The 20,501-nt window shown below is 54.9% G+C and overlaps 3 protein-coding genes across 8 annotated transcripts; 1 reads left to right on the forward strand and 2 right to left on the reverse strand.

The window, feature by feature from the left end:
- The first annotated feature begins 296 nt into the window (after nt 1–296).
- On the forward strand, nt 297–6,870 carry VAMP1 (vesicle associated membrane protein 1). Its single transcript, XM_060167132.1, has 5 exons — nt 297–456; nt 3,138–3,264; nt 3,449–3,607; nt 4,282–4,333; nt 4,725–6,870. Coding segments are annotated over exons 1-5 (357 nt in total). The 5' UTR covers nt 297–454; the 3' UTR covers nt 4,742–6,870.
- Nucleotides 6,801–15,010, reverse strand: TAPBPL (TAP binding protein like). 6 transcript variants are annotated; one of them, XM_060167131.1, is made up of 7 exons: nt 14,531–15,010; nt 13,544–13,762; nt 13,122–13,394; nt 10,325–10,663; nt 9,396–9,698; nt 8,148–8,231; nt 6,801–7,956 (listed from the first exon to the last, which is right to left on the reverse strand). In XM_060167131.1, the coding sequence occupies exons 1-7, from the start codon at nt 14,589–14,591 to the stop codon at nt 7,913–7,915; spliced, it is 1,323 nt and encodes a 440-aa protein (XP_060023114.1). In that variant the 5' UTR covers nt 14,592–15,010; the 3' UTR covers nt 6,801–7,912. The 6 variants fall into 6 exon arrangements, 2 of the variants coding, with proteins under 2 accessions (XP_060023114.1, XP_060023113.1); XR_009543633.1 differs by having other exon boundaries at nt 7,892–7,956; nt 8,148–8,754; XR_009543631.1 differs by having other exon boundaries at nt 7,916–7,956; nt 8,610–9,698.
- Nucleotides 15,011–15,349: 339 nt separating this feature from the next.
- Nucleotides 15,350–19,756, reverse strand: CD27 (CD27 molecule). Its single transcript, XM_060165514.1, has 6 exons — nt 19,546–19,756; nt 19,226–19,357; nt 16,596–16,748; nt 16,302–16,391; nt 15,913–16,032; nt 15,350–15,690 (listed from the first exon to the last, which is right to left on the reverse strand). Exons 1-6 carry the CDS (start codon nt 19,679–19,681, stop codon nt 15,566–15,568), a joined length of 756 nt encoding a protein of 251 aa, XP_060021497.1. The 5' UTR covers nt 19,682–19,756; the 3' UTR covers nt 15,350–15,565.
- Nucleotides 19,757–20,501: the final 745 nt, after the last annotated feature.

Raw genomic sequence — 20,501 nt, forward strand, 5'->3', positions numbered from 1 at the left:
TAATTCAAATTGTTGGAGTCGCCCTTCCAGGGAGCGGGCGCCTAGTTCCACCCCGCCCCGTCGCTTAGTTAGACAGGTACGCAAACCAGAGCTGTATTGGTCAGATCCTTCCTGCACCGCTCCTTACCCGAGTCAGGATGAGAAGAGAGCTGTGACTGGCAGATTTTCAGGGGCGGGCACTCTAGGCCTTATCCGGGCTTCGCTTCGGGACTGGCACCTGTCCTGGGCGTGGATTGGGCCGCAGCGTTGTCAGCGTGATCTGGGGGCGCGGCCAGCGCTAATAAAGACGAGCCGGGGCTGCAGGTGCAGTCAGTTCCACCGCAGCTAGAGCTCCGAGTGGCCGTCTGGAAGCGGAGCTCGGCGGTGCGGTCGGCTTCACCGCAGTGTTCCCCGGCCGGGTGTCTCGCCGCAGCCTCGGGAGAGGAGACGGACCTCTCCTCCTTCTGTCAGAGACATGTGAGTTGACCCTGGTATGGGGGGCGCGACACCTTGCCAACTCTCACCCCAGCGCCGGACTCTGCGGGACCGAAAATGGCGCATTGCAGCAGCTGCGGCGACGCGGGGAACCACCGCCGCGCGCCGTCCGCAGGCCGAGCCACCCCCGGGGAGGGGAGGCAGCACCCCATTCCTGCACCAGCCGCAGCCGGCACCCCATGGGCGGGGCAGGGGCGCGGGGGTCCCACATTCATTGCCCCCTCTCCTCTCACCTGCGGGGCTCCTCAGTCGAGTCTCGGGCGAAGGTGGGGCGCGGAGACACCCGGGAGGGGGCTCCAGGCCCTTACTTGTCGTTGATTGAAGCTGTGCTTGGGGCCTCTAGAAGGACAGTCATGGGTGCACCTGCCAGTTAGTAACTTGGGTTGCTCTGCAGTCTCTAGCTTTGTGTACGCCCCTCACCCCGACCGTGACGAGTAGCCCCCACTCTTGGTAGTGAGCAAAGCTCCAGAAACTTATCTGCCAGTTCTCCGGCGCCAGGTGAGCAGCTCACAAAGACTCAAGGGGCAGTGGCGTGTGATTCCAAGCGTCCATTCATCCCAAGGCCACCCGTATAGGAGTTTTCCTGTCACTGAGTCTTAGCCAAGTACTTGGAAGAGAAATAGAGCTAAGGATCCCCCCCTCCCCTCCCCGCCACCTTCCCTCAGTACATTCAATTTAGTCTCTAATCATCAATTTAGTCATCTGACCATGGTCACCCCATCCCAAGATCCTGAGGGAGAACTATAGCTAGACAAATGAAGAACTTCCCTTTCTTTCTTGGAGTCCTGGCCTGGTCCTAGATGTATTTGTGTTGCTTCTCTTGGTGACTAAAAGGGAAAAGATTTACTTACGTTACATAAGGGTTATAACTATCGCCGGATATGTTACTCCTGCGTGTTCCCAACTCCCAAGAAGTAATAAGTGAAATGGTCCCTTCAAACGCTTTATAACGATTTCCCTTTTTCTCTATTTGATTTCTACAGTTTTAACTGTATATGATATTCTATGCGTTTTGGCCAAGCCCTAGGATTCCTCGTGTTTTCATTTTGGGGAGGGGGAGCCTCTTCAGTTGACTGGTTCCCAGTAGCGTCCATGTGGGATGAAAGGAAGGAGATGGGGAAACCGTGGTGACTAGAAGGGCATCACGAGGTCTCTGACCTTAATCTTGTCATTGGTGCCACCAGCCTGGACTGCTTCCAAGACCAAACACTGGCTACTTCCTACTCCTTGAATTTTCCACTTTCACCAGAGAACTAGATTGTGTGGCACAGTAGTAGCATAGGAGTCTGGTGGCCGCCATAGTGTTGTATCTTTCCTTTGCCTCCTTTGTGCCTTAAAGGGCAATGGGAAAGCAATTCTTTTAGCCAAGATGAGTCAGGTGTAATCTGCTAGTATAACCTCTCTGAAGGGTTATTCCCTTTTGAGACTGAAATTTACTTACTTAGAGAGGAGGAACTTCTGGGTATTAGTTTTATTGTGAGTAGTCAAGGCTTTTCCTTTTTGGTGACTTTGTGATGGTTTCATCCGTAGTGCATTTACTCTTGGACTGCTCCTATGAGGTAGGCTTTGTGAGATTCTGCTTCTGTCTGAGGAGTTATTATTGTAATTTCTTTTCTCCATCAAATTGCAGAGATCTCTCTCCTACCTGTGACTTCTTCCTTGGCAGAGGTTAGGTTAGATGCCTTAGGTTAGACTTCAGGGAATTCTTGAGAAGGTGAATTTAGCTTCCATGTGTTGGGACGTGGAGAGGAGTTTATTTTGAGAATCCCACACTGGATTATTCTCCCCTAAGGCTAAGGGAAAGGGAGTATGGTCTCTGTGCCTAGCAGTGTAAACCAAGATTTCTAGTTGGGACATCAGGAACTAGGAGAGTCTCCTGAGACTGGATGCCAAATCTAAAAAAGGAAGGGACAGGCTGTCTCTGGTGCATGTACACTGAGGACCATTTCCAATATTTTTGCTCCCTGTCTATGCTCTTGGAACACTTTCACAATTGACACAATTGCTTTGGGCCCCAGTTCTATCTAAGTGAAACCCCAGTCTTCTCTGCCAAAAAACAAAGCAAGCAAACAGTCCTGACTCACTGCAACTACAGAGGCCTTTGGTGATTCTCCAAGTCGTCCTTACAGTGGCCACGATATACTAATCATTGCATGAAACAACCAATAACTGGCTCCCCTTCAGCAGAGTCTGTCAGCTTGGCCTTTCTCTTTATATTCAGGCTTTGCAAAACAAGAGTTGTTCAGTCTGTAAGCTTGTCCTGAGGGTTGAGTTTTTTTTGTAGGTAATTCTCCTGGATTGGAGTTTTCCAGTTTGACTTCATGTGAAACAGGCTTCCGGGAGGCAGAGAAATGCCATTTAAGCCAAGGCTGGCCCGCTTGTCCCTGTGGCCATCGTACCAGAGGATGTGTTTGAGTCTGGGTCAGAGGATAGCCCAAACGAGAGCTCTTGATGCCACCCTGGATGTCGCTGAGCCCCATCTGTTACAGGATCTTTCATCTTTTGCTCTGGACCTCTGTGCTGCATCTCCCCACTTGGTATTGCCAAGGAGCTGGAATCCCTTCTACTTGCATATAGCCGTATCACCCTTGCTTTGGTGATAGGGGTGAGAATGTATGTGATTCCTTTCTTGTCTTGGTCACTCTGTGCACTTCTCTCCGCAGGTCTGCGGCAGCTCAGCCACCCACCGAAGGGGCAGAAGGGGCTGCCCCAGGTGGGGGTCCCCCTGGCCCTCCTCCTAATTTGACCAGTAACAGACGACTACAGCAGACCCAGGCACAAGTGGAGGAGGTACGTGGATAGCTTTTTCCCTAAGGATTTCCAAGTCATGGAAGTTGGGAAACTTCTCTTTATCTAGAGGGGCAGCTAAAGGCTCCGGGAGACAGGGCATCCCTTAGAGTTAGGCAGGGCAGACTTGCTGTTCTCTCCCTGGCTCTGGGGGAGCTTAGCCGCTTTGCTCCTGCGCCCTGCTCAGGTGGTGGACATCATGCGTGTAAATGTGGACAAGGTCCTGGAGAGGGACCAGAAGCTGTCAGAGCTGGATGACAGAGCCGACGCTTTGCAGGCGGGCGCATCACAATTTGAGAGCAGCGCTGCCAAGCTAAAGAGGAAGTATTGGTGGAAAAACTGCAAGGTGAATGTTCTTGTCCTTTCCCCCTTATTTTCCTGGGTCTCAACACATAGGAGGCGGGAAAACCCTCAGGTTCCACAATCCTTCCCTCTCACGATCTGTGCCCTGCAGGACTCTTGGGAGGCAATTTGGGAAGCCTCCTTCTTGAGCTGCATTACCCGAATTGGCCACCAGGGTACGCTAAAGTGCTCAGAACCACTAACTGAGGGCCAGGGGAGACCCTGAGGAGTTTGGAGGGGTTAGTCCAGCTGCCTTTTCTCAAAGGACCCCGGGAAAAATTCTTACCTGACCCTTCCTGAGATACACCGACATCGACACAATGGCTGGGGTAGCTATATATTTAAATACCTGCAGCTTTTGGGAATGAGCGGAACACTTTTTGATGAAAAACGAACCAGTTGACTAAAGATGCGAAGTCTGCACCTGCTCTGGCGTTCCTTTAAAAGCCCCCGGGCAACAGGAACTAGGAGACCAGGAGCAAGCTGCGGACCCTCTCGTGTTTCTGAGAAGCCCCAGCTGTGGTGCAGGGGTTACTGTCTGATGGGGAGCACGAGGGCTTGGGAGGCCTTCAGCTGTCCTGGGGGGCGTGTGGCTTCTTCCGCCGTCTGAGTCCCCGGTCCTGGCTCCTGCCTCCTTCCCCAAATCCAAGGGCTTGTTTTTTGTCAATGTCTCCTCAGATGATGATCATGCTGGGAGCCATCTGTGCCATCATCGTGGTAGTTATTGTAAGTAAGTATCGCTGAGGTTGCTGGTTGGGGTGAAGAGGTGGGAAGGTCCCGGCGTCGCCTGCCTGCCTGCCTGCCTGGGGAGTGGGGCTGCTCTGACTGAGGTATGGAGGTCGTGGCCAGGGAAGCACCATCTGGTGCGCGAGGGCGGGAGGGCAGAGGTGAGGGACCTCCTCGGTGGACAAGCCTTCACTCTGCAGGACTGTGGGGGAAGGTCGTGGCTCCTGTTCTGAGCAAGTGGGCTGTGCTTCTTCCCACTGGCTTGGGTCAGAGGGAGACCGTGGGGATGGGACACCTACAACTACACCTGAATGTCCAGTAACCTGATGTAATTTGCCCTCTTGTTTTCTCCTCTTTCTCTTTTCCATCTGGGACTTCCTGACTCCTGTGTCCAGTCTACTTTTTTGCTTGAGAATGTGCCACCCCTTCCCTGTTCTCCATTGCCATCCAAACTCATGTCCCTGCCCTGCTGTTTCTCCCCAGAACTTCCCCATCTGCCTTCCTCCATCCCAGCCCTGCTTCTCCATCGCCCACTCCTCCCCTTGTGTTGCTTTCATTTGCGCTCTGTCCTGCGACACTGGAAATGCTGCTTGTGGTGCAGTCTTGAATTAACTACCCGAAGAACAACAGCTGGGATCTCCTTCCTACCCTCTCATGTTCTCTCAGGTTCCCCCAAAGACAAAAGGAGTTGGAGGCCAAGGGATGGGGAAAGGGGTGTAGCTGAGGTGACGTGCTCAAGAAGGGGCCAAGACTGGGACGAGGAGAAGAGTGTTGTGCCCATGGTGTTGCCAGAAAAGGCCAGGCTGCTGGCCGGAGGAGGCTGGGAGCAGCTGGGAGGATGCCCCCTCACCTCTCCTGTGCCAGGCCTGCAGAGGAGCCTGGACCAGGCCCAAAGTCCAGCTTGGTCCTGGTGCAGGACTCTTTTAGAAAGTCAAACCTGTTTTTCACAGTTATTTCCCATCTGTTAGTCCAAGATCTATGTCTTCAGGGATCTTACAACCTTTTACTTTGTCCTCCAGAGACCTGGAGAACACGTATTAATAGCAAAAATATCAGGACTCTTGTTCCCATCCTAGAAACAGTCCCACAAGCTCATACCTGGAAGGGGCTCTTGTCCACGTTTTCTACAGCATTCTGTATTGCTCGTGAAGGCATCAAATAATTTCATTTAGCCAAAGTTTGAGCCTCTCAATTTTAGTTACTGGCATAGATAATGAGAGAATGCCCGTTAGTTATAGAGAAACAGCGAGTCAAGGGCCTAATCTGAAAATACCAAGCTTGGAGGAAGCCACTTCTCACCCTCTTGTTACAAGCGTCCTGTACCTCCCTTGCTGTTGATGGAGGAGGATGAGATGTCGGAGGGTAGGAGCCCTGGACCCTCTGGGAGCCCCTCCCCCGACACCACCCCCGTGTACTTGCCAAAGGCAGGGCTGAGGAGAGAGGCCCTTCCTGAGGCCCGGCCGCTCCTGAGCGTTGGGAGTCTGGTGCCCCCGCCAGCCTTGGGGCGGAGGTGGAGCCGTCAGCAGACGGGCCTGCTTGTTGACTGCTGTGCCACCACGGCGCCTTCTCATCTGGAGCGGCCCCTCTGTTCTTCCAGCAGTATGTTCCCCTTCCAAAGCACCCCTGAATTCCCTTTGCCTTCCTCCTCTTTGCATGGTTTGTGGCACAGACAGTGGGACCTGGGGATAGAGCTGCTCAGCCTGTCTCGGGGGCCAGTGCTGGGCTTCAGGAAAGGGCACTCAGTGGGACAGACCCCGGTGAGAGGGGAGGAGGGCCGGCTGGGAACAGAACGGGGACCGCCCCGCGTCCCTTCGTTCCTTCCGTCCACCAGCAGGAGGCGGCTGGGCCAGGCTCGCTTTCCACGCAGCAGCATTTCGTTCCGCAAAACCATCCTTCCTCTCCCTTCGCCCTGTTCCCACATTCCCTTCGTCCTGCCCCAGGGCGGGACGGAAGAGCTGGACGAAGGCAGTCTCTGTACCCTCCTAACGGCCAGAGGCCCCTCGAAGGCCTCCACCCTCCTCTGGGCTCCCCTTGCCTAATGCAGGGGGTCACCGCTGGAGAAGAACCACCACTGTCCTCGATGTGTCCCAAGCCTGGAGCAAATCCGCCCTCTTGGCTCGCCCCATCACGGGAATCACTTCTGCGTTTCTGTGCCATCTGTCCCAGGTGTAGTTGGCTTTGTTCTTCTGGGGACGGTAGCCCTTCTACTCTCTTTCTCACCCTGCCCTGTACCCCCCTCTTCTGTGTCTTTGCCGCCCCCCTTCCCTCCCACCACCCATGTGCATGAGCAAATATGCAACTAAGCCTGGGGCTTGGCAGCCACGCGAGGCCGAGTCTCCTCGGCCCCTCCTGGGTTTGCCGTGGGACGATGTGGCGTCCCCACTGTGTGTCTGTCATCACCTCTCTGTCTTTTTTTCTAACCCCAATCTCCTACTTGTACAGAAATAACAGCTGTACTTCCACCAAAGGCATGTGGCGTATTTACCAATTTCCTGTATTCTGAACAAAGGCAAAACAACAATACAACTTCCTACCACTAAACCGACTCGGCTGTTGTTTGGGTTGGGGTGAGTGCAGCGGGGCGGAGGCGTCTTGTTTCTCTCTGGTTCCTTTCTGACGGTGCCCTGCACCGGAAGGGTGGCTTACGGGTGCTGTCGGTCTTCTCGAGGTTCCACAGCTGGGTGCTGGCAGAGGAAGTGGTCTCCGCTCTCAGCCTCCATGCCCGAAGCAGCCCAGCTCTTCAGGTGTGGGTGACAGGAAGCCACGGCAGGAAGCTGAGCGGGCATCTCACGGCCAGACACCCGCAGGTCTTCTTAGACATCTGCCGCCTCCTCCCTCCAGGTCCTGCGCCAGGCCCTGAGGAGGCCCCCAGGGGACACGCTCTGCTCCCCACCGTCCCCATGCATAGCCATCTTGTGCCAAGTCCCACTGTGCTGACCAGGCCCGTTTGAAAATGACTGAAAGGGGAGCTCTGTCCCCTGCGGCCGAGGCAGGGGTGTGTGCAGGTGTCCTGAAATGCCCAGCAGCTGTCCAAAGGTACAGGAGCTTAACGGCAGCTCAAGGTTACCCTGAGCGACTGAGGGGGGGGCCCCAGGGCCGCCTCTGAGGGTCTTCGTTTCCCACCTCAAGCACTTTGCCAGCCAAGCGGCGGGGCGGGCCCCAGTGTGGGGAAAGACAGGAAAGTGGAAAAGCTTTGCTTCCGAGGACATGAGGGCTTTTACTGGGACAGAGTTCAACGATTGTGCGTGGCCCTCCAACCCCCATCCTGTTCCACTGTCCCTCATCCGCTCCTTTCTTAATTTTTTTCTGCTATATGTTCCTACCACCGCGCCTCAAACCTGGCTCATGTTTTAACCTCCACCCAGACCTCCTGCCTTCCTGCCACCCTCTCACCTCTTCACGCTTTCTCCCTTGGGTGTATCAGCCCAGGGCATGCAGTGAAGGAAGGCAGAGGCCTGCAGAAATCCAGCGCCACAGTCAGTGATCTGTGCCTTCTTCGTATCTTTCTCGGGGACTCTTTGAGCTCTGGGACTCAGCTTCTGGGAGAATGTGACTCACTCTCATATCTAAGGCAGGAGAGTGGCTACCCGGAGTGCCTCGGGGTCCTGGCAGGCCTTGGTGAGGTAGCTAGGAGGAAACAGGAGGGAAGGAAGTTGGTGTCAGTGGGGGTAAGCCCAGGAGCTGGGGGCTGGGGAGCCGGCTGGAGCTCTGGATGCTTGCATTTCATCCCTGGTCTGGGTGTGGCGGCACTTAGAGCAGCTGGTCTCCAAGTGAGTTCGGTCAGGGCCAGAGCCAAGGGTGCGCAGGCTCACTCTTACCTTGGCGTCTCTGCAGTCCCAGGAACAGCAGTGCCAGGAGGAAGAGGCTGCTGGCAAAAAGGACTCCAAAGGCCGTCCTCTGCTCTGTAGGGGACAGAGGTGTGGACGGGGATCAGTGGCGGGAATCATACTGAGCCCTCATGTGCAGCGTCTGCCCCGGCAGGAAGGGCAGGGCGCGCGCGCGCCTGCGTTCAAGCGTCCCTGGCCGAGGAGCTCCCATCAGCTGTTTTCCTGCTCTCACCCAGGGACCAGCACATGGTGGCGCTGGGGCCTGCTCGGTGGACGTCCGTGTGTCACTCCACACAGAATCCTTTACCTCTTCCCACCTCAGGACAACCTTTTTTCAAACGGCTTTGCACGGGAGATTTAGTTTAGATTAGCTGGTGATAGTTAAACTGGAATTGTGTAAACCACTGGGAATGATGTAAGCTGAGGCAAAACCCCAGTTTCGGGGAAGCTTACAGTCTCATGAGACACCAAGCAAGGCATTTCGAGGTGCCGACTCTATGGTGTAGGACCTTTCGAAGACAGTCTGTGGCCTCGGGATGAAGTTCCCGCTTGAAGGCCTGCTGTTATCTGCCCATCAGTAGCAGGAGCGGGGTTGAGGCTGTAGGGGAATCGCCTATTTTCCACATTTTCTGTTTTACCATTTCCTAGGCAGGTGACCTTGGGCAAATTACGGAACCTCTGCAAGTATCAGTTACTCATCTCTAAGATGGGAGGAGTGAGGACCTGTGGAGGCCCACATCTGAGGGCTCAGTGCCCTGCTGGCTTGACACAGATGCTCAGCGAACACCATCACCTCTCAAGCTTCACGGCCACAGCCCTCTTTCCCCACGCACCCTTGCCTCTAGCCGTGCAGGCCCCCCAGTTCTTTCTAGCCTGTTTTATAATGAGGCCTTCACACATGACGTCCCTTCGGTCCTGGTGTTCCCTGCCCCTGACCCAGCTCAGCCGGCTTGCAGGCCTCCCCGGGGTCATCTTCCCTGACTGCCTAGTCTGTCCCTCCCACTGGGCTAAGCTCCTCGAGGGCAGGATGAGGAGTTGTTCAGCCTTGGTCTCCAGCTCTCAGCAGTGCCTGGTACCCCAGAACTCGGGGGGTAATAAAGTCTTGGAGGACGGGGTGGGACCTCTGGAGGCTGTCACCTTGGGAAAGCAGCAGCCGACACTGTGGGAAGCAGAACAAGGCCAGAGGGCAGGAGCCGTGAGCCCAGGTGTGGTGGTGGGGAAAGGAGGGCACTCCCATACCTGGTGGGGCAACCCAGGTGTTGGCCCCCAGGGGCTCCTGCAGGGACACGTGGGTGACTTGGCAGGTGTAAGTGGCACCCACAGAGCCAGGCTCTGCCGTCAGGGAGGAGGAGATGCTGTAGGTGCCTGCCGTGCTATACCGGAGGCTGGAGAAGGAGGCGCCAGAGACTGGGGCCGGGGCTCCACCCAGCTCCTCCCGGATCCACGTCACAGTCACATCCAGAGGGTAATAGCCAGTGACACTGCAGAAGAGGGTGGGCGGCAGAGCTTCGCTCGCCAAGCTCAGTCGTACTTTGGGGGCAGCTGGAAGAGAGGAGGAGAAGTAAAATCCCACAGGCATCACCGGGGCAGCAGAGGAGCCTAGAGCCTTCTCCTGCTGCACATAAAAGCAGGCTGTGGAGGCGGAAGTCCCCTCCTCAGTGAGGTGGCAGGCAGCGGGGGGACAGTGGTGGTGAGGGGCCTGCCTGGATGCATGACATAAGGGGGTAGGATTCCCACAGGTAACTGAAAAACAACAGCAAAACCAACTAAAGGTTGGCTTGCTTCTTAGCATCACCACAAGCCAGTGATGTTAGAGGCTGTCCTGTTGAGACAGGCCTCCCGGTCGGGCCGCTCCCACGCCTCTCCTCGCTTTGCTACTGCTCCTCCTTTGGACGTGGCCCAAAAGGACGGGGGTGACTGGAGGCAGCCGGCCAGTGCGGGGCAGCAGGATCCTGGGCTGGGAAACTTCTCAATGGAATTATCTAGAGCCCGACGGGAAACTCCACCTGATGCCATCTGCGCTTCTAGGATGCAGACGGCATTCAGGCTGTGGGAATGCAGTCTGCCTCTCAGGAAAGCGCCCTTGTGTTTGATCCCATTCTGGAAGACACTCTCAATAGGTACATCCCTTTCCCCCTCTTCCCGGCATAACTGAGTCCTGGCCTCACCTTGGACGTTGAGCTGGATGATCTGTTGAGCTCGGTACAGGGAGGTTGTGATCTCGCAGATGTAGGTCCCCTCATCCTTCAGAGTGAGGCTGGGTAGGGTGAGGGAGGCGTCCCCAGCCATGAGCAGCTGCTGAGGCTCCAGGGTGGCGCCCTCCCGCTTGGCCTGCCCCTGCCCCGTGGCCCAGCGGTACACCAGGTGGCCACTGCCCTTATGCTGCCGGTGCCACTCCACGCTGGTGATGCCCAAGCCTGGTGCCATGGAGAAGCCACAGTGCAGGGAGGTTGAGGACCCCAGCAGGAGATTCAGGGACGGGGTCTGTGTTGTCACCTGGAACTCCACTGTGGGAGAAAGAGGGTGATTGTGGGCCGCTCTCTCCTTGAGGCCACCTGATCTCTGAGCTGTGGCAGGCTCGGGGTGTGTTGAGAGGCAGCATGCATGCGTGGTACTCTTAACCATTTTGGAGTCACTTACCCCTTGCACAATCTGATGAAAGTTACAGACCAGGCAAATACATATGCAAAATTATGGCTTACTGGGACTTCCCTGGTGGTCCAGTGGTAAAGAATCCACCTTCCAATGCAGGGGACGCAGGTTCGATCCCTGGTCGGGGAACTAAGATCCCACATACTGTAGGGCAACTAAGCCCACGTGCCACAACTACAGAGCTCGCGTGCCTCAATGAGAGAGCCTGAGTGCTGCAAACTACAGAGCCCACGCGCCCTGGAGCCCACGTGCCACAACTAGAGACAGAAAACCTGCATGCCGCAACTTGAGAGAAGCCCACGCACCACAACGAAGATCCCGCATGCCTCAACGAAGACCCCGCATCCTGCAACTAAGACCCAATGCAGCCAAAAAAATAAAAGAAAAAATTTTATATAAATTTATAAAAAATTTTGGGTTACTGTTGACCCTCAGGTTAAGAACTACTGGAGTGGCTTCCCTGGTGGCTCAGTGGTTAAGAATCCGCCTGCCAATGCAGGGAACATGGGTTCGAGCCCTGGTCTGGGAAGATCCCTCATGATGCGGAGCAACTAAGCCCATGCGCCACAACTATTGAGCCTGCACCCTAGAGCCCGCGAGCCACAACTACTGAGCCTGCACGCCTAGAGCCCGTGCTCCGCAACAAAAGAAGCCACCGCAATGAGAAGCCCCCGCTTGCCGCAACTAAAAGAAAGCCCGCGCGTAGCAACGAAGACCCAACGCAGCCAAAAATAAATTAAAAAAAAAAAGAGCTACTGGAGTTGCAGTCAGCTTTCAGAAGCCCGGCTCTTCCATTTAACTCCCTCTTTGGCCTGGGCAAGCCCCTCAGTGTTGCCGACCTCATCTGCTTAGAGCAAGGCTGCTGAGGAGACTAAAGGAGACAGAGCTTAAATACACAGTGGTGGTGTGTGAGCCAAACGTGCTGAACCCCAGACTAATGAGGAAACAATCGGACAGGTCCCAATGCTGGGACATCTACAAGGCAGTGGCCCGGCCTCAAAATAGTTCAGGCTCTGAAGACTGTTCTGGAGTAAAGGAGGCTGAAGGGACGGGACGACTAAATACAACGCGCAATCCTTGTCTGAATCCTGGACTTCAAAAACCAAACCAAACCCCCCAAGGCTATAAAGAACACTACGAGGGCAATTGGAGAAGTTTGAATTTGGACTTCATATTTGATAGTAGTATTGTATCAATTTTAAAATGCCTTAAGTATGACAATCAGGGGCGGACCCAGCCATGGTGGGGGAGGTGAGGATGGTCCGCCCTGGCAGGCAGGCAGGAGTGTTTGATCACTGACATGGTTCATAACTGCCAGTGTAGGCTGACGGTGAGGATACGTTCGTCCATTATCTGCACACTGCACCCCCCTTACTGCCTGCACCCCGGGTAGACCACTCCCCACCTTGGGTTGCTGCCGAGGCGATGGTGTTATGATTATGGAGAACATTCATGTCTTTGGTTATAAACTAACACATGCTATGCATGGAAGCATTTGGGATGAAGTGTAGAGATGTCTGCAGTTTACTTTCAATTAGTTAAGCGGAGGGGAAGTGGAGAGAAGATGAGGGAGGGGGAAAGGATGTGCAACATGTTAACAACTGGTGAATCCAGGTGCACGGTATACAGGTGTTTATTATTCTTTCACCTTTTTCTGTAGGTTTGAAATATCCCAAAATAAATGGGGGCAATGCCTAGCTATGCTAGGACTACGGTTGACACTGGACAGACATGAGGACCCCTTTTTTGATGTAGCAGGATAAATTTAGGTTGGACCACAAAATAATCTGAGTGTTCTGAAGCTTTCTAAGGATACAAGGGTAGGCCCCTAATCTTCTCTGGATGTGGTTGTCTTTCTTGGAGGCAAAATATTGGATTCCATGAACTTTGGAGAAACCTATCATCATGTTCTCAATTTTCTGTGCCCTCTGAGATGTGCAAGGTTGGAGAGAGCAAGGACCAGGTTCTACTGATAGGAGATAATGAACAAATTCTGCGGGCCTGTGCTCTCCTCTCTCATCTTGACCAGGCTAGCTGTTCCCCGGGAAAAGCTGGTACTCTGCTCACTGAGACAGCTGTGGACAGCATATGCAAGTAGAGCACCACATGCCTTATTTCCTCAAGTCACCTGGCCAGGTGAAAATTATCCCCATTTGGGGTCTTTAGGAAGAAAGGACTGAGGCCTAGGGGACACCCTGAGATGACCAATGTGCACGGAGGTGGACTTGTCCCCTTCCTTCTCCTACTATTCCCCCATTTCTGACCCCTTTAAAAAAATTAAAACTTTCTTTCTGCTACTTTTCATTTTCTCACCTTCAGTCCGCACAGTCCCCTGGGGGCTCAGGGGCAGTTTCAGCATGGGATGCAAGACAGCCCCATTCTCAGCATCCCCAAGGGTCTTCATCACCATGGAGATACTAGGTCCCTCTCCAGGCACTAGCACGTTAGTGATGAACCAGGCTGCCGTCTCCACCGTGGCCTTGGGCCTGGCCTGGAGAAAATAGCTGGAGATCTCACAGGTCACCTCTTTGCCGCTGCAGTCAGCATGGAGCAAGGCCTCGGCCTGGGGAATCCGTATCAGGTTCACTGGGGGAGAAGAGGGCAGCACAGAGATGGAGCTGGATAGAGAACACCTGGGCTGATGGGAAGCAGGTGTGGGTGGGTGTCCTTGGGAACTGGGCTCAGGAACTGGAAGGAGCCCAGAAGGACTGGGACACAGGGTGGAGGGCTCTTACCTGAGGCCTCGAAGGTAATGAGTGGGTCGTCCTCGGCCAGTGTGCCCCCTTGGAAATCCGTGAGGCCTTCCAGCGAGCCGTCGTCCGGCACTGGCACCTGCTTCAGCACCAACAAGGCCTTCACCATGTTCTCACTGCTGGCGAAAGCTCCACGGTGCCCACCTTCCCCCATCAGGAAGCAGTCCAAGATCACGTCCACTGCCCGCCACTGCCTTTCTACTGCAGGGAACAGGCTGGGATGAGCACCCTCTTGCCCAGAAAGTTACTTCTATACTTGTCGAGTCATCAAGGGGTAATCTTCCCCGTTCCTAGCTGCCTCTGCGTCCAGCTCTGATCCTGTTTTACCCAGAACCAGCTTTCTGCGAAACACCTGCTTCTCCAGGTACATACTTCTTGGTGTGAATTATTTAAAGTCCTGATTTCCCTTGCTCAGAGGGATTTAAGAAGCTTATTTCCACCTATCAATGGAAAGCTATCTCTTCAAAGGAATTCTCAGCAAAAGCATATAAATGAACAAAACTGCACTGGGAGAGGAGACGGGCTTGGATGCTAGGGCGTTGGCAGCCGTCTCAACTTCCCAGTCAGCCCCCAGGGTCTGCTCGCTCCGTGCTTTTTACAGGTGGCCTTCCCCTCCCCCACCTCTGGGGAGCACCTACCCCCCTCCGTGATCTCCTAGCTAGGGGCCCCCCTTCCTCTCCTGAAGGTGTCCGCTCCCAGGCCAGCTCCCTCTCCTGTAGGCCAGGGGGCCCACCACATCCACCGAGGCGGCCCCTCATTCCTTCGTTTGGCCCTTTCCCCAGAGTTCTCAGTCTCTCTCCCCGGCACAACTGGTTCCTTCCGTTACCAGCCGCCCAGTCTTCCGCCTGCTGGGCTTAGAAGGCGATTGGAAGCCATTCCCGGCCCCTTTCCCCTTCTGCGACCTCGGGGAGGGTGGCTACCTGATGCTTCTTTAACCCGACACGCCCCACCAGCCAGCCCCCGACTCACCGGCGTCTGCTGCCCCGGAGAGAGCCAAGCAGACCAGCAAGCACCACCCCTCGGAGCCCATGGGGGCTGCTCTCAGGCCCTCCTCCCCCGCCGCCCCTCCTCGTGCCCCGCGCCGGCCAGGTCCGGGCTGGAGAAGGGGCTCCAAACACGCCTGCCTGGCCGACCGCCTGGCCCCGTCAGTCCTCTCCGCCTACTTGGCTTTCGCTTTCACTTTGAGGAAGTGTCACCGAGGCTGCCTTGGCCTCCGGCTGAAGCCATTGGTGCTGGAGCCAGAGCCTGCTCACTGTTCTTTCCTTCCACCTTCTCCTCCGCAAAAAAAATCCCCCGGTGATTTCAGGACCTGACTTCACCGCGTGCGCCCTTTTGCTCCCGACCAGCCCCAAGAAAGTCGAGATAAGGGACGGGAGGCAGGGTGGAGGAAGGGAGGGACTGACAACAGACTCAGCTCCCAGGTAGCCGTGACCTTTCCCCACTTTCTGTAGGCGCCTTACCTGCCCGCCCCCGCCCCTGCCCCGTCCCTGCCCTCGCCCCCGCCCCTGCCCCCGCCCCTGCCCCCGCCCCAACCCGCGTGGGCCCCAGCGCGCCTGCGCGGGAGAAAGCTCCGCCCTCAGATCGCGGGTCTGCGAGGAGGGTGGGTGTGGCCTGCGTGGGGAGACTGAAATCTCAGAGCTGGAAAGCTGCAGGCGCCTCTTTATTTTGTCGAGTTTCTAGGTCAGCGGTACACCACGTGGGCCTACCGTAGGCGGAAGTATGTCTTCCACCTGGAGCCCTAGCCCTCTTGCAGCACAGGGGTGCAGCTGACACACTCGGGCTCCCGCTTCCCGCCCCCCACCTCGTTCCCCTGGGTCCTCGCCACTGCCAGTCTCGAAAAGGCACACAGGACAGTTTCCCAAGTCGGCACACACGAAAGGGTCCCGATGAGAGGGTAGTGCTGAAATTGGAGGTGCCGGCTCTCGATCCCCCTGGATGGCGGGTGGGTTGAGATGGAGGCTAGGACTTGACTGCAGTGACGGCCCCCCTCCGCCGAGCGCTGGCTCAGGGGTAGGAAGCGGGCTCTGGTTTTCGGTAATCCTCCTGAATGGGGATGGCACTGCCCTCCTCCTCCCTGGGGCAGCTGTAAGGACAAGGCTCTGCAGGCGCCACTGGACCTTCTCTCGTGTCTGAAGAGGGAGAATCAGATGAGTGTTGATCGGCGGTGGAGGATGGGTGAAGGGAGAAGAGGTGAGCAAAGGCGGGCTGTCAGGAGGGCCCCAGCTTAGAGGAGGGGAAGAGAGGCCACAGGGTGTTAAAGATGGAGCTGGAGAGATTCAGTGAGGTTCCAGATAGGGAGGCAAAGCCGAGATGGTGGGGTGGGGTGCAGAAACCTGAATTTTGTCTCTTACTTAATCTATATTTTCTTTGTTGATGGAGGAACAGGGCTCCGACTATGGTGAAAGCAAGAAACATTCCAGAGAGGAGCACAAAGATGCGGATGCAATCCGTGCTGCACAGGGACCTTTGGGCTGTGATGGGATGGGCAGGGGTCACAAGGGGGTTTGGGGGAGGGCCTAGCCCTTGACTCCCCTCAGCCCAGCCCTCTGTCACCCCTGCCTCTCCCCTTTCCCCACCTTCCTCCCCTGCCCCCACCATTGGACCACGTCCTTTCCTAATCCCTGGACTCTGCTTCTCCCTCTTCTTACCCCTGTTCCTAGGAGCTTTCTGGCTGGCTTCCCTCCTGGACCCTCCTGTGTGCATTCTCTCTCTTGGGGTGGGGAGTGGGGAGAAAACTCACGTGACCAGTGGGTAGAGAGAGTTGGGGCAGGCAGCCACCTGGAATCAGCCAGAGTCCGCATATGCTGGCCTGTCCTGGCCTCTGGTGTCTCTGGAAAAACAGAGACAAGATGGGCAGCCGCAGGGGGCCACAGAGGGCACAAGGCTAGGCTGAAGGCCTAAGCGAGCCTGGGGGTGCGAAGGCCGAGACAGGCGGACAGGGCAACGTATGTGGGGCTGGGCATGGGAGAGGCGGTGCTGGTTGGGGTGTGACCCTTACCCCCAGTGACCAGACTGAGGGTTGCCTAGAACTTACCTTCAGCATAAGGTGAGTGGGAGGGTTGTGGGTGTGGGCCTGGGGCCTGGGCTGGACCAACACACTCTGTACACTCCTTGTCCCTGCACTGCCAGCCCTCAGGGCAGGCACACTCCGAGTTGGCGGTGAGGGAGCAGTTTCGAATGAGAAGACCTGGCGACAGAGGAGAGGGAGGGAACACACAGGGTCCACTGGCTTAATCCCCTCGCTCGCCTCCCAGGCCTGCCCCTCCCCCACTGTCATCCAGTGCCTTTGCCATTTGTGTTATTGTTATTCAAGAAAAACTCGGACCTTTTAGAAAATTCACGGTTCAGAAGTAGAAACAGCTTACATGATTTTCCCTCTCACTCACTGATGCTTTTAGAACTTCTTATTGAAGTATACTTATAGAGAGGTATGCATGTCACAAGTGTAAAGCTTGAGAACTGGGACGAATTGGACTCACAGGTGTAACCAGCACCAGATTAAGAAACAAGATGACCAGTCGTGTTCCTTTTTAGTCACTAACACCGTCCCCACCAAGAATAGCTACTGACTTCCTAACACCACAAGTTGGTTTTGCCAGTTTTTGAACTCTATGCATGAATCAAGCGCGTGTGCTCATTCGTGCCCGGTTGCTTTTACTCAGCTCTTTGTGAGATTAATCCAGTGTTGAGTGTGATTGCAAATCGTTCATTCTCACTGCCATCTAGTGTTCCCCTGTGTGAATACAACACCATTTATTCATCCGTTCTACTGTTGGTGTGCATTTGGGTAGTTTCCAGTTTTTAGCAATTGGAAATGGTGCTGCTGTGGTCCCCAATAGGTTTTTAACTTTACTGATATCCTTTGCCTCTAAAATATAATTTGTATTCAAGTGTAGAGGTCAGGTGCTGGGTGGCTGCCAATCGGTGATACTGGGGGAGGTAGGTAGGAAGGGCGCCGCATGGGTTTGGGTTCATGGGTGTTTGGGGGTGAGAAGAGAAGTGTGACTCTGGGGAAGGTGGCACCCGGATGTGGGCCAGGCCTGAGTGGGAGCCTGGTGGGGCAGGGTGCACTCATGAGAACCCAGGGAGAGGAGCCCTGACAGGTGGGAGAGGGGTGCAGAAAGGGCCGTCTGAGGATACCAAAGACTACCATCAACCCTCCCAGTTTCTTTAATGTGTGCCTTTTGTCAGGAAAGGGTGTAAATTCCTTCTCATCCTTATGCCCCTGTGGCATCTCCTTTCTGAATTCTGACTCATGGTTGCTACTAGAACTTGGTTTCCTTGTGGCTCACCAGGAATTGTGAGCCAGCCTGGATAAGGATCTGCACAGGAAGAGCAGTGATGGAGAGGGAACGGTGGTGGTGGAGATGGAAATAGGTAGGGAAGGTGAAGAAGATCAGGGAGGGTATCTGCCCAAAGGGATGGGAAGGGTTAAAGAAGGGGCTGGGATTGGTTAACAAATGAGTGAAGTACCATTGTTTTCAGTGGAGTCTACAGAAACCTGGGAGTTCTCTTCGCCATGTACAACCTGTGCACAGAATTCCATGCTGATTGCAGGCACTTGTCCATCTTACAGATGGGAATACTGAGGTCCAAGAGGACCAAGCCCATTCAGCCTCTTTCCAGCGCCCTGGAGTCCTGCAGCCAGGTGCTGCCTGAGTGCTTCAGGGATCTGTGGGCTGAATCTCACAGAGGAGGATCGTGGGTTGGGCCGGTCTGGAGCAGAGTGGAGGGAGCTCCGACTGGCTCAATATTAGGAAAAGGCCTTCTACTGGGGCCTGCAGAGTGAGTTGGGGAGGCTTTGACTAAAAAAAAAAAATCCCCATCTTGCCCAGGTTGTTGCCAAGAAGAGAGAAGCACCCATGAACAGTCATATCTGTAAGTTAAGTAGACTGAGGAATGCCTCTTGTGTATTTCTTATGTTGCCGTTTGACTGATTTGCAGCAACAAACCCTTGTATTTATTTTCAAGAATACAGTATTAAAAGGCCTAGTCAGACTCAATGCATTTACAGGCGAGTAATGTGGTTCAGCTAAATCGTCCTCAAAAGTGTCCTGCTGGAGAATATTTGTTCAAAGGGGCCACTTTAGATCTGCTGATCTATGTACACTTGTACATACATAGTTTCTAAAATTCTAGCTAAAACAGAGAAATGATGAAAGTGTTCATAACACAGCTGCTGGTATTTCATTTCTTAGTTTTAAAAAAGATGAAATTACAAAATACATAAAGACACAAGCCACATACACATTCATTCTCCTGAATTGGCTTTTGGACAAAAAGAGGGTGTTATCCACTGACTGGGATTGTTATGTCCTTAGAAAGGTGTATTCCAATTTCCAGACCAATATGCACTCTGAGAATACGGCCCGTTCATCAGTGGGGAGAGGCTTGTCTAAGATCTCGGCTCCTACAGCAACTTCCTACTTTGTATTGTCTTGATCCTAGCCATAGACCCCTTCTCAGCAGACCCTCAAATTCTGCTTGCCCCTTCCCTGAATTACTTCACAGCTCTCCCTACCACATCAACACACACCGCCCAGGGTGCCCCGTTTCCCACCACGGGCTCCACTTGCCGTAGCCTTGAAGCAACTGAAGCTCCTACTTGCCCCCTCTTTGCTTCTGCATGCCCACTTTGCTCCCCCAAATGCTTGCCCATCTCACCAGAGTTACAGTGCCGGCAGCTCTCACAGTGGGGCCGGGTATGGTGGTCTGGTGAGAAGGAGACCCCCGGTGTACACGGATCGCATTGAGTAGCCTTTTCATGCTGGTCACATTCCTTCACCAGGAACGTTCCTGTGAGCAGAGGTCCAGGGTCAAAGCCCAAGGAAGGCCGCTCCCTCACCCTCTTCAAGGTGCTGCCTCTTGGCCTCTGCAGGATTCTGCTCCTTGCTTGAGCTCAGACTCCCTCCCTGCGTCCTTCCACCCCAAGCCTGGTCCTCTCTCTCCATACTCAGCTAGACCCTGGCAAGGCCTCCTCTTACCTGGCTCGCACATCTGGCAGCACCGTTCTCCCTGAGCCAGGTAATGCTTTTCCGGACACCTCTTGGAGGCTGGGGTCGCTGAGAGCACTGCCAGGGGCCCCAGAACCCACAGCCAGCAGGGAGGTGGCCGGGCCATGGCTACTGCCCGGGGAGCTCTTCCCGCCCTGGCTGCCGACTTCGGGCCTTGGGGCAGCTGGTACCCCCCCAGCCAGGCGCTGGTGCCTCTTCTTTGCACCTCCCGGGCCTGTTTTCTTGGAGTGGTCCCCGAGCTGGGTGGCAGGCTGACCTTTGATGCAGTTGAAGTTCTACTGTAGCTGTTTCTCGCTCAGGCAGCTACCGCCACCCCTCCCCCTTTCCCATGCGCTGGGTGCTGGGAGAGCATTAAAGGGGAAACTGTCAGAAGACCTGCTCTCTTCAAAGACGCCCCCAACACGCCAGCCGCTCCGTGGCCTCTGTCTCTCTTCCGCTCGTGAAGAATTTAACTCTGCCTGCAGCTTTTATAAAACGTTGGAAGCACAGGGACACGCACGCTCCTATTCAAGCACCTGCGCACGAAGATGCCCACGTTGCCCCCTGTTCACAGCTGCGTGTCCCCACGCCTCTTCCCACACCACTTCTTACACCAAGGTCAGCGGTTTAGGGAAGGAAGGGAAACCAGAACTGAGTGCGGGTCCGCACACTCTTATCTGAAACTCTTGGGGATGGGATACATTCAGAATTTTTCAGATTTGGGAAGAAACCAGCATCACACGACACCCTCACGGGGCTGGAGCAGCGCTCACCACCAAGCACAGCGTTTCTGCAGCAAAACTGTTGACTCTTTCAGTGGGGTGGATAACAGCTATAGCCAGCCTCGCATCAACTGACGTCTGGTTTCACGGCCAAAAGAGTTTGCTATGGGATTGATTGTTCAGAATTGCAAACAAGGGACTTAAACCTGTGTCTCCTCTCTGTCA

The sequence above is a fragment of the Lagenorhynchus albirostris genome, chromosome 11 (genome assembly GCF_949774975.1).
Source record: "Lagenorhynchus albirostris chromosome 11, mLagAlb1.1, whole genome shotgun sequence".
Taxonomy (NCBI): domain Eukaryota; kingdom Metazoa; phylum Chordata; class Mammalia; order Artiodactyla; family Delphinidae; genus Lagenorhynchus; species Lagenorhynchus albirostris.

Coding starts and splice junctions, on each gene's coding strand:
- VAMP1 (XM_060167132.1), top strand. Junction 3,265..3,448: donor CCCAGGCACAAGTGGAGGAG/GTACGTGGATAG, acceptor CGCCCTGCTCAG/GTGGTGGACATCATGCGTGT. Junction 3,608..4,281: donor ATTGGTGGAAAAACTGCAAG/GTGAATGTTCTT, acceptor ATGTCTCCTCAG/ATGATGATCATGCTGGGAGC.
- TAPBPL (XM_060167130.1), bottom strand. CDS start 14,591: ATGGGCTCCGAGGGGTGGTGCTTGCTGGTCTGCTTGGCTCTCTCCGGG. Junction 13,395..13,543: donor CATTACCTTCGAGGCCTCAG/GTAAGAGCCCTC, acceptor CTTCTCCCCCAG/TGAACCTGATACGGATTCCC. Junction 10,664..13,121: donor GGGGACTGTGCGGACTGAAG/GTGAGAAAATGA, acceptor TTTCTCCCACAG/TGGAGTTCCAGGTGACAACA.
- CD27 (XM_060165514.1), bottom strand. CDS start 19,681: ATGGCCCGGCCACCTCCCTGCTGGCTGTGGGTTCTGGGGCCCCTGGCA. Junction 16,749..19,225: donor CTGCCGGCACTGTAACTCTG/GTGAGATGGGCA, acceptor CTCTGTCGCCAG/GTCTTCTCATTCGAAACTGC. Junction 16,392..16,595: donor CCACTCACCTTATGCTGAAG/GTAAGTTCTAGG, acceptor CTGTTTTTCCAG/AGACACCAGAGGCCAGGACA.